This window comes from Quercus suber, unplaced genomic scaffold (assembly GCF_002906115.3).
Source record: "Quercus suber isolate HL8 unplaced genomic scaffold, Cork oak 2.0 scaffold_493, whole genome shotgun sequence".
Taxonomy (NCBI): domain Eukaryota; kingdom Viridiplantae; phylum Streptophyta; class Magnoliopsida; order Fagales; family Fagaceae; genus Quercus; species Quercus suber.
Window position 1 is genome coordinate 30,466 of NW_027069942.1, and position 16,344 is coordinate 46,809.

At 35.2% G+C, this 16,344-nt stretch overlaps 2 protein-coding genes and 1 pseudogene across 2 annotated transcripts; 2 read left to right on the forward strand and 1 right to left on the reverse strand.

Moving 5' to 3' along the window:
• The first annotated feature begins 3,898 nt into the window (after positions 1 to 3,898).
• Positions 3,899 to 5,685, forward strand: LOC136063153 (piezo-type mechanosensitive ion channel homolog). The gene is made up of 4 exons (XM_065763129.1): positions 3,899 to 4,420; positions 4,605 to 4,749; positions 4,914 to 5,058; positions 5,222 to 5,685. Exons 1-4 carry the CDS (start codon positions 3,911 to 3,913, stop codon positions 5,355 to 5,357), a joined length of 936 nt encoding a protein of 311 aa, XP_065619201.1. The 5' UTR covers positions 3,899 to 3,910; the 3' UTR covers positions 5,358 to 5,685.
• A 2,342-nt stretch (positions 5,686 to 8,027) lies between these two features.
• LOC136063154 (methyl-CpG-binding domain-containing protein 4-like) lies at positions 8,028 to 10,819 on the reverse strand (annotated as a pseudogene).
• Positions 10,820 to 15,250: 4,431 nt separating this feature from the next.
• LOC112006257 (protein ROOT PRIMORDIUM DEFECTIVE 1) lies at positions 15,251 to 16,342 on the forward strand (the record flags this gene model as incomplete). The annotated part of the gene is made up of 1 exon (XM_024038548.2): positions 15,251 to 16,342. A coding segment is annotated over exon 1 (792 nt), but the record flags the coding sequence as incomplete, so codon positions are not given.
• Positions 16,343 to 16,344: the final 2 nt, after the last annotated feature.

Here is a 16,344-nt window from a genome sequence, read left to right on the forward strand (position 1 = left end):
TGCGTGACTGCCATGGCAACTGGATTTCCGGGTTTGCTCGAGCAATTGGGCACACTTCGAGTTTAGCTGCTGAATTGTGGGCAATCCGTGATGGACTTACTCGATGCTGTCACCTCTCTCTCCAGGCGGTGGTAGTTGAGGTTGATGCCTCAGTTGCAGTATCCTTGTTATCTCAAGATGTCCAAACTAATGGGGAATTTTCCTCTCTAATTGATGACTGTAGGAACCTAATGAAGAGCATCCATCAGGTCCAGCTGAAGCACTGCTTTAGAGAGGCTAATCGGTGCGCAGACGCCATTGCAAAGTTTGGTACTACTATGGAGGAGGACTTTACTGTGTTTGAGTCTCCCCCGCTTTTATTTTCAATCTTTTGCTTTCAGATAAGATGGGCTTGACCCAGGACCGTATGTGTAATATTGTGGAGGACTCCACTTAGTTTTTAATATCTATTTCCAGTTTACCAAAAAAAAAAAAGAAACTAGGACCAGACCGTATGTCTGACCGGGTTAACCACAACCCTCTTCTCATTCTAGTTCTTTTAACCTTAATAATCTAAGAAAAAATATGGACCCATGTGAACCGCGGTCAAACCACGCGGTTCTTGAAACCGTGAATGGTTTTCACGATCCTTTTTCAACTAACACTGGCATACACTTTGGACTTTTTTCAGATCTGGAACCAAAGGATTGGTAGGAAAAAAATAGTACTCCTTCCATCCTAATTTTTTTGTCCTGTTTGAAAAGTCAAACTTTTTAAGGGAACATCATTTATTGTCTTGTCTATCTTTTAAAAATGTATAAGTTTTCAAAACTACCCTCAAAAGAATTTATTAAAAAATTGAATTAGTAAATTAATAGGGTTATAATAGGAACATTAATAAATTAATGACTTTTATTTTTAGAAACAGGACAATATTTTGGGACATCACAAAATGGAATAGAGGACAAAAAAAATGGGACGGAGGGAGTAATAAACAGGAAAGAAGAAGGCGACTAAACAGGGACTGCACTAAGTGCTTGAATCAGTAGGTTGCCCACAGAAGTCGCGAGTCACGCCTTCATCTTCTTCTACTGTTTCTCCTCCTTTTTTTTTTTTTTTTCTTTCTTCTTTTTCTCCTTTCTCTTTTCTTTTGTCCAGCTCCACTCTCTCTTTTAGATTTTGTATTATTTTTTTACTTGTGTTTCCAAAGCCCTTGCACGTGATCGCATTGGAAAGGTAGACAAGTTTCAGCCATTCCTTTTTTTCACCTTGCCCAACATAATGTGACAAATATCTTAACTTTTAAGTACTTTTAATTAATATTTATAATTTTAAAAAAAAAAATAATTTGATACTATAATTTATTTAATAACTTTTTTTTGCTATAATTGTGATGTGATAAAAAGAGAGTAGTAAAGAAAAAATAATAAGTGATAGGCATTTAAATTCACAATTGTGCCAAAAAAAAAATTGTATAATTCTAAAATTACTTTCATTTAAAAGCAATAAATATAATTAGGACAAGACTTAAGTACAGTACTTAGGTATTGTTCTTTTGGTTCCACTCTTAAAATTTTACCATATGGATTTTTTCTCATGAGATGAGAGTGTATTTTTTAGTTAAGTAGCCACACCACTTAATCTTAAGTGAAGAATCTAAGGAACAACATCTAAGGTATTGTATCTAAGTTTTGCCCATATAATTGAGTATATAATTATTTTAATTTAAAGCTATTAGATAAGTTAATTTTTTTTATTTAATATAATATAAGTGTCCTTATAATTTGTATATTATTATTGCTATCACAAGTTTAACTAATCAACATATAAATAAACACGATATCTACCCTTGCTTAGTATTTGATATTTCTTATTTGTCTCGTGAAAGTTATGATATAAAAAAATACATTTGAAGGATAGATTTTTATATTTAATTTAATTATTTTAGTTATTTCTTATATTTATATTAATTTAATATAATTATTTATATTTTAATAATTATTAAATTAATTATGACGTCATCATAGTTCAATTTCGATTTGACCTTAATATGGCCTTAAAAATCTTGAATATTTTTCTTTTGCGGTTTATTGAATAATCCGGTTGATGACAAACTTTGCTTAATACGGTCATTTTGCTCTATCTTTACTATCTTGCTTTTATTTTGTTTTATGTAGTAGACTAATTTTAGGTCGTTGTTTTGCCACTTCCCTACCTGCTCTGATTAAAATATGAGGATGTGAATCATGCAACGTGTGAATACTTGCACTTTTCTGTGTCTAACTTTGATTCCAATGGCAGTTCATTTTACCAAGCAATTTATTGTTGACTTTTCAAAACAAACATGTGTACCAAACATAATAGATTTCCAAAACACCATAGGCAAAATAATCATCAACTTCCTTATAAAACATCATAAGAAATTTCACAACAAGTTACCCAAAAGCAATGCTTCGACCTATCTTATATAAAATTAGGGATATTTAAATTTTACACTCTGAAGTTTTAGAATTTAAATTTTACCCTTTGAAAATCTATTTTGTTTGCATCAAGAGCTCCTCCATCCATAATTTGTGTTAAGTGCCATATAAACTTGTTATGCGAGTATAGTTCATTGGATAAAATAATGCCATGTTGTTTTTAATATATTTTTTTTAATTTTTTAAAGCTACAAAAATGATGTGGCATTATTTTATTTGACAAACTAATCATGAATGGCAAGTTTATGTGGCATTTAACGGAAAATATGGATGGGGGCTGCTTAAAAGTGTGGTTTGGTTGGTGGTAAGAATCAGTTTTCTCATAATTGGAATCGATGCACAAAACCTAAGGTCGGTTTTTTGACCTGTAGTGGTGCAGATTTTGCGGTCGGTTTGAAATATTTAAAAAAAAAATGTTTTTTTTCTTTATTTGTTAAAATTGGTCATATTTAATATGTCCAAAATGTGTTGGATAGATTCTAAAAAAAAATTGTGTTGGATAGAATTCATCATAAATGTAATGTTTAATGTTTGTTAATTATTGGATTGTGTATTGATGCTTAATATTTTCAAAAGAGATCAATATTTATGTGCTTTGTATTTTTAGATTAGTTTTTGAAGCCGCGATTGTAAAAAAGATTTGTTCTAGCATCAAATCCAAAAATTTCTAAAAATGAATCTTACTTGGGTTTTCAAAATTTTAGTAATTATGCTGAATATTCTAATGATTAGCTTTGCATTCTTTAAAAAAAAAAAAAAAAAAAAATCCTTGAAACATTCTAATAATTAATTTGGTACAATAAGTTAAACATTAACCGTGAGGGTTTTTTTTTTTTTTTTGAGATGTTCAAAACCATGTTCAACCTCTCAACAATGGAATTAGAGTTTAGATAGGTCGAATCTATACACTCGCATATTTAAATTATGGTTTTTGTTACTACATTTTCAACAGGTATAAGTTAATGCCTATCTAATAATTATGTTTTTATATATTGTTTGAGAAACCAAATGGAGGTGGGTCTGCCAACACTTTCCTAGGCTGTAGAATGTTTGTCCCTTTTTGAAGGTGTTGATGTCCCTTTGCGCAACAAGCTTGCGTCTAGGTTCTCTTGTCTTTGTTTTTTTTTTGAGAAAGGGTCGCTCTCACAGACGGCTCCTTACGTCTTGTCTATTCATGGAAGAACTCACAAAGCAGTGGAACGGGCTTTCTCTCACACAACAGGAGGGACCGAAGTTTCAGTTGAGCAATGAGTTAGCTACTGCAGAATACCTTATTGCTGCAAAATTCTTAACAAAGCGAGCCCTTAATATTGAAGCAATTGCAGCAACTTTCAAACCACTATGGCGCTCTAGGAACGGGTTCAAGGTGAAAAATTTGGGCAACCATGTTATCCTTTTCACGTTTGACAATGAGGCAGAGGTGGAGACAATCACTTGTTTTCTCTTTACAGATGTATAGCAGTGGTAACCCAACAAACATTGCCAACCCTGTTAAAGATGCTAGTGTTCAGATTGATATTAAAACAGTGAGTGGAAGATTGACCTTGTATCAAACCACTCTCTGTGAAAAGATCCCATGGGATAAGTTCAATGATGATATTGATCTTGATCCCCAAAGTTTTTGGGACACATATAATGAGAATGATATCCAGTTGATATGCTGCCAAGCTGATGCCAGTATTTTGTGGCTTGTCCCCAGTGTCGTTCAGACAAGATTCATTCAGTCCCTTGACTGGGATACGGACATGGATATTATTTTTACTTGGGTACTTACCCGAGACAGACCAAAAGGAAAGGAAGTTGTGAAATATGAAAGAACTATCGATCCTGTGGATCTTCCAATGCGATCAGATGTTCAAAAAGTTTTAAATGGCTCTATGAACAGCTTTAGGATCTATAATGTCTATCCGAGATACTTCCGTGTTACTGGTTCTGGTGATGTCAGACCTCTGGAACTAGAGGTATGCTACACCTTAACTAGGTTCTTTTCTTCGTTCCTATTTTCTCTCTCTTTCTCTGTATGTGTGTGCACTAAATGGTACTTGGTGTCATGTGATGCTATAACAGTGTCTATAGTATCCATTGTATTTATCACATATATTGTTATTTTATTATGAAGAGCACTAAAATACAACTATCTTACAGGAAATTTCTGTCAATGCGGATCTTATTATAAATCGTGCAAATTATGAGTGGTGGTCCTTCAATGATGTCAATTCCTCAGGAGTCACTGGATGTGGAGGTTTGACTGGACCCATGGCAATCATAATATCTGAGGAAGTACCTCCTCGTAAGTTTTAAAGAATTTTTATATATAGATGATATTTTAGTAAGAAAAAGTTCTCTTTCAATTCATATGCTGTACCTGCTTGTGGGTTTTTTTTTTCCTTTTCCTTTTTTATAAATTCTTTTTTCTTTTATTGAGATATTTTTAATACTCCAATACTTCTTCAGAAGGTATCATTGGTGACACTCTCAGCAAGTTCAGCATATGGGGGCTGTACATAACCTTTGTTCTTGCAGTTGGCCGTTTTATCAGGCTGCAATGTTCTGACTTAAGAATGAGAATCCCTTATGAGAACCTTCCTTCCTGCGATAGGTAAAGCAGCTTTTTTTTTTTTTTTTTGGTCATTCTCCACATAATGATGCCTCTTATAAGAAACTTGGATCATAAGATTGTGTTCCCTTAGGCAGAGATGGGAAAATTATATTTGGACTGTTTCTTATTAAGCGTATTATTTATTTCTTCTGGTGTACTTTAGGTTGATAGCCATCTGTGAGGATATATATGCCGCAAGAGCAGAAGGTGAGCTTGGAGTAGAAGAGGTTCTCTACTGGACGCTGGTGAAGATCTATAGGTCACCACACATGCTGCTTGAGTACACCAAAATTGACTAAAAACCCAACATCAAAGGCTGCCTTTAGTTGCCAACAACTTCACAGGATTTAATGTTGACATTAGGTTAGACTAACACCCAGGTATAGCAGAAGAAGATACTAACATCATTTATAGTGGTAGACTGGTAGGTATACAACCAATCATGATCGTTGCTGTAGCATTTATCCAAAAGACCTCTGGTCTCTATTGAAAGGAATCCAGCAAGAGAATTCTACATGTTTATCATACAGGCATTGTAACATCTTGTGTAAATTTCCATTTTAGGTACCCATGAAGTTTCTGGTCAAGCTTCAATTATCAATGACTGATTTGGAGTGATTTTTTTTACCCTCTACTGTAAATATAGTTTACTAGCAACCCGTATATTGTGCCAGACCTGTTATGGTTACAGGAATACATGGGAGCAAATCTGTGCATCTGAAATTCTTTTCAACAGAATCAGGTACACCCAGAGGTTCAATTTTTTTAAAAGGCAGAGCCATACTGTTAGGTTTTACACATTAGAAAAGGAAAAATACTTGATAGAAATATTCAGGTTGTATGTGCGCGCATTTGTGCATGCATGCCATTGCCATGTGCATCACACAGCACATGCATGCACAAATGTTCTCACACTCATGGACAAGAGCAGGTTCTGGCACATAATTCCTACAACATGCTATCCACATTCAAATCTCCAACCAAATCTCTCACCTGAGAAGAATAAATAACTTGGTAATATTCCATCAGAGGAAGATGTGGGTTTTCTTAAAATCAATGTATCCTTTAATAGCCTCCTGCCCTTTGGTCTGGATAGAAAATTATCCTGTATATGGGTTCTATGCAAACTTGTCTCAGTTTATATGAACAAAGCTTTTCCTCGAAAATTGATGTGGATGATTGCATTAAAATGCTCAACACAAAATATATATTAGATAGACTATAAATTGACTTCGATATGGAATGTTCCTACCTTGGCCTCAAGGATTTTATTTATTTATTTATTTTATCGATTTTTTTAATAATTGTTGCAACAACTAGGAGATGGAGATTCCTCAAAGATTTGAAGAAGTATATAGACACAATCAGAAGTGGAGCTTATTATGTAATATGTGATGGTCAATTGGATCCCTTGCTTGGATAAATTATAAACCAAATGCAAAGAATGTATTGATTGCTTGGTGCTAAGATCTTAATATTCCTAATGAGAGACTGTGGGATAAGGGTAGGTATCTCTTACACCTATTCCATGGAGCAGACTTAGTGTGCGTGTAGCAAACGCGGGCAGGCGTTTTTGCGTTTTTCTTTGGGTTTTGTGCACTGTTCATGAATTAGCAAGTAGGAAAAAATGCAACTGTAAATTTAAAACTAGGTCTCACAGGCATTATTTATAGTTTAAAAATTATTTTGTTACAGTGTTTTTAACAATAAGTTTTCAATTTTCAGCAATAAGTAGTATCCAAATAAACTCTTATAGGACAATAGTTTTTATAGGTAAGATGATAACTTTATTTAGAAAGCCCAAATGAGTGCACAAATAATAAAGGGGAACCTGTCTATCAACATTATTACAAAAGGCTCAAAAATGAGGAGATGAAATGGGTTTAAGTCCCCAAGTTGGACAAAAGGAAGCCCAATGGACGAGAATGAGCCATGCTATATTTAATAGTTAACCGAGGCAATATTTACTAGTTAACTGTTTGATCCAGAATCTATAGGGCATATAGCCTCCACATTCCTATGTCATCAACAAATGTACCAAACAAGCTAGTTTGGGTAGCAGAAAAGAAAAAGTGATAATATATAATGTAAGCATACTGGGTAACAGGGAATTACAATGGCATTTGGAATGCCAAGTTGCATGACACAGGATTTTTGTGGAGAAATGGCAGTGGTTGCCTGTCTCTGAGGAGGAAAATTGCCATGTCAACGAGAACTAGAAGAGCTACATTTGTTCCAACTTCCATAGGTGCCTTCAAGAGAATGGCATGGTAGGGAAATTAATGGAATTTAGGATTTGGAGCAAATCTAAGTGGCTTTGGCAGTAAAACTCTTTGGTCATTTAGTATACCCCCACTCAGAGGCTCCTAGATCCTTGAATCCGGCCATTATCACTTACGAGGTCCTACGCATTGTTGCAAAGGCTTCTGTTGGATTCCAACGAGTAACAAGCCACTAAAGCTACCAAACTGCAGTGTTGGGTCCCCCCAACTAAAAAATTACATTAAGCTAAATGTAGATATATGCCATAAGGAAAATGCATGATTACTTAACCGTCATTACTAGAGAACATCAAGCTAAAGACTGCTTTCATGGAATTGAATAATCCAATCAAACATGGTTGAAGTGGCAGATGCCTTACTTGTGAGAGGTTTTAAAATTAGCACAACATGAGAGCTGGAGTAATTGTTCTGGTGGAAGATGATGCAGCACTACTAGGTGACCCCAGTGAAAAAGGAGATGCTGCCTAGCTGGAGTATTGAGACTGTAGTTCACAATATAGTAGGAAGCTTACGAGTACTAAAACAAAAAAATGTAATATGTCTATGATCAGTTGAAATGCCAATTCTGTAGCATCTAAGGTTGGAAAATGAACATTTTTGCACGTTTATATCATGCCAACCTTTCCAACACTTGCACGGAAAATGAATGATAAATTAACATAGCAACTAAAGGGTAAAAACTCAATATTACAAGGCAATAGCTATCTAGAAATTCACATTAAATGTGTAATATTATCTGTTCTCCCTACATCATATTAAAAGCATGAACAAAAGAATTACAAGCTTAAGGCCAAATTATCGCAACACCACCCTCTCACCAGAGCAATCTCAGAAATACAAGGCTTGAGTATGGATGCACTACAGAATGCTTGACCTGCACTTACTGATAATTTGACTCAGACTTCTCCTTTAGTGCTTTGCTTCTACTACTACCATTACCATTAGAGGAAGCCTTCCTAACAACATAATCAGGAATAGTGTCTTCCATGATCTTTGGGGAAACAAAATCGAAATCTAAAGGAGACACATCTTTGAATTCTGGATTTGCTTTTATAAACGATGCCATCTCATTACGGGTTCGCAATCTTTTCCCTGTGGGTGTAATGAAGTAAGCATCCAATTTAGAGAAATCTTTCCTCAGCACCTCCTCAGCACCAAGGTTCTCTTAAAACCTTCTGGAGTCTTTGGGGTGTTGGGCTTGTCAATGACCCAGGTCCGAGTGGCATCATACTCAATATCAGCAGGATTCTCACAAGACACATCAGGTTTTCTGTCGCAATAAAATGGTTCATCAATCAGTTTACTTCTGATTTCTTCAAACTCTTCTTGTGTATCAATCAACCTCCATTTAAAGCATTTGCCACATTGTGCAGCATATAGATCAATTGAATGATTATGTCGTGGTTGCTGTCATGAAAATCCAAATGCAGATTAGCACACATCAAAGAACCCACCTCCCACCCCCAGCCCCAAGAAATAAATCACTTTTTACTTCTTCTTTTTAATTTTATTTTAATTTTAATAACATAGGGAATTTTTCTAAAGAAAATCCCTTTGGACTCACCTCTAGCTAGTAAGACCTACAGCCAACTAACCTCACCCGCTAGAACTAGTTGTTGGGCAATTCAAGGGCATTCACCCTGAAACGTTAAGCAATTTATACTCATGCTTAGGAGCCCACTTATTCACTTTTTGCCTGTTGATTAAGTCCAATTATGAATACTCCCATTTTAGTGCTTCTTCAGCCAGTTTCAATTAGTTAAATGAAAAGATCATCCAGAATAGGATTTATATTGTGAGACACAAACTGCAGAATTTTTTTTTTCACCTACACACTTTATTATTAATTCAAAAAACAAAAAGACCCAAAGGCATTTATAATATTCATGCAAATTATACACAAAAAAAATCCATATACTCACTTGATTTCACTTCCTTTAGCCACTCAAATGTTCTAATTTAGCAAAGTTTAAAAGTCCACAGAACACAACTATGATGTGTGTCTTGCTTATTTAATTACTATTGGGTGAGTAGAGTTAAGGATCTGGTACATTGATTCAAATAAATTAGAGTTCAGCCTTGGTTCGATAACAAGTAGCATCCACCCAAAACAGCATGTAATGGGTTCCAGACCAAGAATCAGCCTATCAAAAAAGAAGGGGGGGGGGGGGGGGGGGGGGAGGGAGAGAGAGAGAGAGAGAGAGATAAGGCTACCTACCAATCATCACCTTTGTTGATAGTTTCTATGAAGTTGGTGTTTATCTTTAAGTGGACAATTACTAAAAGTAGCCATAATTTAGCAATTACAAATTTTTAAGTTAGTCTAAATTGGAGGTCTAGGTTTCCCTCAAAGCAAACCTTGTTGTTCTTATTTTCTCCCATCAAAATAAGAAGATTTAAGAAAAGAACAGCCTGGAAAATTAACAAACTATTAACAAACCAATTCATTACTATATTAGTTACATTAGCACGTAATACACTAGCCACAGTGCTAAGATACCATTTCCCAATCAGAAATCCATGGATCACAAACTGTCTCTCCCCACCGCCTTTCGTTATAACGATCATTCATAAAGACTCTCACAAATCTAGTCCAATTTCAAAAAGAAACACATATGTCTGATTGCACATAAGGAGTCATCCAAACCAAAGAGGTAGAAGTAATACATTAAGGAACATAAACTAAAGCATTTATCACCGTGTTATCACATCAACAGAGACCCCCACATCAATACTTAGCTTTGTCATCAACAATAATCCTCATATTAAAATTTATATGGTAAAAATATTTTTAAGCCGATTTTTCTTCAATACCATCAACAGATCAAATCGAACACTAAATTCCTCATAACCTTTCAATCGTCAGTTCCAAAAACAAATCTCAACGTTTTTAATTCAATCAGATCACTATTAATAAAAACCCCATGATCACCCTGACAACACCTACATATTTTCTTTTTTCTCCTCTGATTTTCAGACCCCAAACCCAAAACTTTTTTCTTTTTTCTATTAGAATTATGAGGTACAAGTCTACAAACCATTCATAGCAAGATTCAAACCACTGTAAATTCCAATCAACAAAAACAAATAACTAAAGGAACAATACCCATTAATCTATGACAATAACTCTCTTCTGGGTTGCCGAGAAAACAAATCAAACACACAACAACAACAAAAAAAAAATTTGAAACACCCCAATACTTTAAAAATACATTCTTTTTTTATCTGTTTCAGCTTCCCAAAAAGTGTGTGACTAATTTAACAGATTTCCTCAGTCCCAAATAGTCAAACAGATCTAACTCCTAACATCCAAAACCAAAAAGAAAGATGATTTCTTTGCTTCTATTTTCTCAATTCTGTGTATACCTTAAATATGAATATAGATCAGATGGCGTATTGAAAAAACATCAAATCTTGGAATTTGAATCTGAATCTTACCTTAGCTGGGGTTTTAGGGTTTCTTGGTTGTTGTCCTTCATAGCGTTTTTCTCAATCTTTGTTTTTTTTTTTCACCTGGAAGACTTTGTTGTGCTTGTTTTTGAACGTGTAAATTATAGCCAACCAAACGGCTCCTGAGCTTTGACTATGAGCGAGAGAGAGAGAGAGAAAATAACGTTACCCGTGGATGACACATAAAGGTCACGTGGATAGGATTAGAGTAGTGTCACGTGGAAGGGGCGGTAGGTGAAAACTGAAAGTGAAATGGTGATGATATCATCTAGTATGGGTTAGTAGCGAAGAGTGGCTGTCCAAAACGGACATCTCTAGTGAAGACCTGGCAAATTTGTACCTAAAAACATTAATCCGACCCAAATTCAACCCGATTCAACTCATTTTTAAATAAGGGACATTATAACTCTTTTCTTAAAATATATATATATATATATATATTTGAAGGTAATATGTAAAGTTGGACATTCCCTAATGGCAACATTTAACATGTGGTGATATATTGTACCTGAAAGTATTGTGGTCCACGATATTTAATATCTTTTTTATTTATTTTATGGTGATGATATTATAGTGAACAATAAATTGTGTAAACTTCAAAATTTATGTGTTATTTAATTTTTATTTTTGAGTATTTTATTATTTGTTCTCTTGTTTGTATTAAAAGGAAACAAAAATAATACAATTTTATTATTATTATTATTATATTAATACATATGAAAATATACGAGTCAACCTGTAACCTGATTACCTAACCTATGACTTAATTGACCCACTTGCTTGCAACTTATATAGGACGATTTGTTTCAGACTAGAATCTAATTAAATCATAACCCAATTAAACCAACTCGACCCAACTTGTTTGCCAAAACTTTTGATGTTTGATAGTTTTTGTGACGGATATGTTCACTTCTTGTCTTATTTATTTTTATATAAAATTAAATAATTTTTTTAATCCTTCCTTTTATTAATAGGCTGTTAGAGATAGGTCGAATAATGAATTTCTTGATCAAAATAAGAAAAGCTTATATAGGGGCAATGAAGCAAGAGTAGATAGGACATGACAAAGGCATTTTGTCCTATTTGATATAGTGACCATAATATATATATATATATATATACAGAGAGAGAGAGAGAGAGAGAGAGAGAGAGAGAGAAGTGTAAATTATTATATATACACACACACAAGCACTTGGGACAGGGCGGCTAGGTAAACAAAAATCTATCATCTCTTTGGGGTTGGAGAAACTCACATAGGATAATATAAGACTAGTTAAATCAAGGCAAGGCGGAAAAAATTTGTCATCCTTCGATGCAATTATAATATCTTCCTAAATCCTAGTTACAAAACTAAGTAATATTGTGATATTTTCACTTAACTATTAGTAATACGCATTTTGCTCCATGCTATTCGGATTTCCTTAAATTTAACAAATGATCTAAAGTCTATTTAGATTTAGACACGTATTATATTTTTCTCTTTCTATCTTTTTCTTTTTTTTTTTTTTTTCTTTTTTTTTTTTTTAAGTTTAATTTGAAAAAATATATTTATTATAACGGGGTAATGTGCTTTAATTACTATAGTTAAGGGAGTACAACTTTTTTCATTGCGATCATTTGGACTTGTTTAACTTCATTTTTAAATGCAGTGGGNTAATTGTTTCCTTAAATCTCACAATAAAAAAATTAAACCAATATTGTCTTAATTTCACTATTTTTTTTATCCAAAAAAAAAAGTTTAAAAAAAATGGTTCGGGTTCGGGTTGGGTCGGGTTGACCCGCAAAAAACACAGGTCGGGTCACGGGTCAACCCGTTTTTGCTTCGAGTCAAAAAAATCGGATTTAGGTCAAGTATTTTTTGGGTCAGGTCAGAAAATTTTGACCCGTTTTGCCATGTCTACTAAAAAAGTTAAAAAGGAAACCCAAACTACACATCTGGGTAAACCAACACGTAGAGGTACAAAAAAAAAAAAAAAAAAAAAAAAAAAAAAAAAAAAAAAAAAAAAAAGGGGGGGAAAGAATTTTTTTTTTTTAAGTCAAAAAATTAATCTGACTTATCAGGGACGTATATCCTGGGAACCCCACCTGGTTGTCCCTCTTCAGTTGGGCAAGACGAACCATCGTGCCACTCCCCGGAAAAAATAAGGAAGTAGTCTTTAAAACCCTTGTTTGAGATAGGGAGGCACTGAATTAGTCTTACCACAGGGTACCTAGACTTAAGGTAATACCCCTGATCCCTCAAATGATTGAGGTTGTATGCCCAATTCACATCGTGGTGCGTTAGACCTAAGTTGTATAAGGCGTTTAAAGCCTCTATACTCCCGAGCACCCTGAACATATTCGAGGCGAACTGCGTGGGAGATAACGTGAAAAACCTAAGGTAATTTCTCGTCAAATTACCCATTGGGATAGTCATCCCTCCTTCGACGAAAGCTACCATGGGAATGACTACCTCCCCCATTTTTCTATCGCGAGGCCAGGCTTGGGAGGAAGCGTATCTCATACCCACTGTCGAGGGAATCTTGTACGTAGCCCTAAATGATTCCATTTGCTCCTCGGAATCGACTAGATGCTTAAATCTACCCATCTTCTAGCAATAGAAAAAAATTGATACAGAAAATGAAAAAATAGGGAGGGTTAAGGAAACTTACAGATGTGGAAAATAAGCTCCTCGGACGGACTCTTGGTATTTATGAGAGTGTAGAGTAATGAGAGAAAGACAGATTCAATGAATACGTGCTGAGAGAGAGTAATTTGTAACTAAAGAAAGATTTGATTTGAAAGGCACTTTACAAGAGCACAGAAAAAAGGAGCGGGAAAAGCCCCGCCCATAAATGCAAAGGATCCCCCACCGTTAGATTTGCATCAGGTCGTTGAACGTGTGGGACAACAGAGCAGTTACCATTTAATAATGGCGTGCCCATGACGCCGAAGCGTCAGGAGCATGCCTTGGGCAAACAAAAAGACATTCTGAAAGCGAGGGAAACCTACGAAATAAAAGAGGGTTGGATATCAAAATCTCCTTTTTTCCGAGATGGCAAAAAACAAGATTTTGAGGGGCTATTGTGGGGCCTGTTAACTAAAAAGGTATAGTAGTCCTCAGAAGTGGGCTTGGGGCCCGAAGGCCCGATCCGAGAACACGTAGTTGTCCGAGGACGGCCTAAAGAAGTTTTATTCACGTCAAATGGGTGATATGAAAGAATTAAATAGGTATTATATACAGCGGTATAACACACGTCCGAGGACACCAAAGTCCGAGGTGAAGGTAACCTTCTTGCTGGCAGAAAGATTCCGTCAGGTTGTATCTGAACTGGAAATTGGATATAACTTAAAGAGGCGTCGGAGAAGGTAGAAAATATCTTCTAAAGTCTATCACCTCCTCATTAAATGCTTTCCAACTAACACTCTGGCCGCATTAATGTGGAGGTGATACCTGAACAGTAACTAAGCAGCTTTATGACCACTAAGCTGAAAGTTCCGGTAGGTACTGGATGGGACAGAAAGGAGCTCCCAGGATAAGAACTACACGTGTACGAAGGAAACAAGGGGAGAACGGAGTATATAATATAGAAACAAAGAAAAGAGGGGGGGATTTTTTGGAAAAAAGAAAAAAGAAAGAAAGAAAGAGAGACAAACTGAAAGAAAGCCGAGGACAGTTTTCCTCAAAGAGCGAATCAATAGTATCCCTTATTACTTGATGAGTAGAACCTTTCTTGAAAAACAGTACTAGTTCTTGGACCCATACTCTAAAAATTTATTGTTTGGGCTTATTGGGCTGAAAACCCATCGCTTAGGGTCCATCCAAATTGAGTCCCTACAGTTATTTTATAGTATTTGTGGATATAAGTGAAATGATAAAAGATCGTAACAAGCACTTTATCCTTCACACGCTAATGATATTCATACCTTCTAATAACAAACACATCACATGCATAATGACGATCTTTCAAATTGTTCATGTATTGTGTCAATGTATGTTATTTGTTTGATATGGTAGAGTATTAAGATTATTAAAATGTGAGTTTAGACACATTCCTTTTTAAAAAATTTAATTAAAAATATTTTGAGGTACTAATTGAGTAACAAAATTATTGGTTAATAAAATGCTTATAACAAAGGATAAAAGATAAAGCAAAGTTATTAGGTTTTAAATATAGGGAAGTTGCATCTAAAATTTTTCCTTTAAAAAGTAATCTTAGTATCACATAAATAATCACAACTTTTGTTACAATAATTCTACATTGCATGTTGTGATTGGCTGCTTGTTAATTTCATATAAACCACTATTTTTTCTCCATCACTCACAACCTGCACTTGAACAATTGTAGCAAAAATTGGTACTCTTTTGAAAAAATAAAAATAAAGGGAAATTTGCAACTGCCCATAATTTTTAATTTTATGGGCAAGTTTATCCTTTTTAATTTTAATTTTTCAAACTTTACGTTACTCCATATATATGGGAGACTATTTTCATCCCTTTCGATGGTCGCTCTTCCCCAAAAGTGCCAAAAACGGTAAAGTATTTTTTTCTCTCAAAAAACAAAAACAAAAACGGTAATAGTGTTACTAATACTACCACCTGAAACTCAACCTTTGATCATAAACTAAAGCCCATGATCTTTCTAGGTTAGTGTCTCTCTCAGCTTAAGAAAAACTTCACATTGCACTGTGCCAAAAAGTGCATGTGATATGTTTGACAAAAGTCCTAGCTGGGCATAAGATTAGATAGGTGAAAAATCATAGCTACTTTAAGGCATAAGATGAGAACCCACATTGTCAAATTCATAATCAAACACCCACACCAGCCTTTTATGGCTATTCGGTTGAAAACAACATCTTCCCAGTATGTTGCAGCTAGAGCTAGAGACCCTGTGTTTGAGAAACTTATGGACAAGTACAAGCACCTTGTCAAAGTCATTGCCATTCAAGACCTCATCCTTGCAAACCCAAAGAACCCATATGTATCCCTTGAATTCCTCTCTAGGCTCTCCCAAAAGCTGCACCTCAACCGCGGCGCCACTTCCTTTCTACGCAAGTATCCTCACATTTTCCACATTTACTACGACCCCAACAAGTCTCAGCCCTTCTGCAGATTAACTGACGCTGCTATTGAGATTTCTTGCCAAGAAGCAGAGGCTATCAATGCTTCATTGCCACTTGTTGTTGACCGTTTGGTACGGCTTCTGTCATTGTCCTCATCCAAAATGCTGCCCCTTCGTGGCATTTTCAAAGTTTGGAGGGAACTCGGGCTCCCTGATGATTTTGAGGAATCAGTAATTGCTCGAAACTCTGATCTTTTTCAACTTTGTGATGCTCATGAACCCAATACTCATTTTTTGAAACTGGTTGATGGGAGTTGTATCAATCATTTTACGGCAGCAGTGGAGAATTGGAGGCTTTTGGAGTGTTGTAAGCAGGATTGTAGTGTTGATAGGATGGAAATGAGATATAGTTTTAAACATGGGTATCCTCCATGCATGAAACTTAGTAAGAGTTTTAGGGCCAAGGTTAAGGAATGGCAAAGTTTGCCATATGTGGGACCATACGAGGAGAT

Excerpts from the sequence above, each read along its gene's own strand:
- LOC136063153 (XM_065763129.1), top strand. The coding sequence starts at position 3,911 with ATGTATAGCAGTGGTAACCCAACAAACATTGCCAACCCTGTTAAAGAT. Across the intron at positions 4,421-4,604 it reads TCAGACCTCTGGAACTAGAG|GAAATTTCTGTCAATGCGGA; the intron begins GTATGCTACACC and ends ACTATCTTACAG. Across the intron at positions 5,059-5,221 it reads AACCTTCCTTCCTGCGATAG|GTTGATAGCCATCTGTGAGG; the intron begins GTAAAGCAGCTT and ends GGTGTACTTTAG.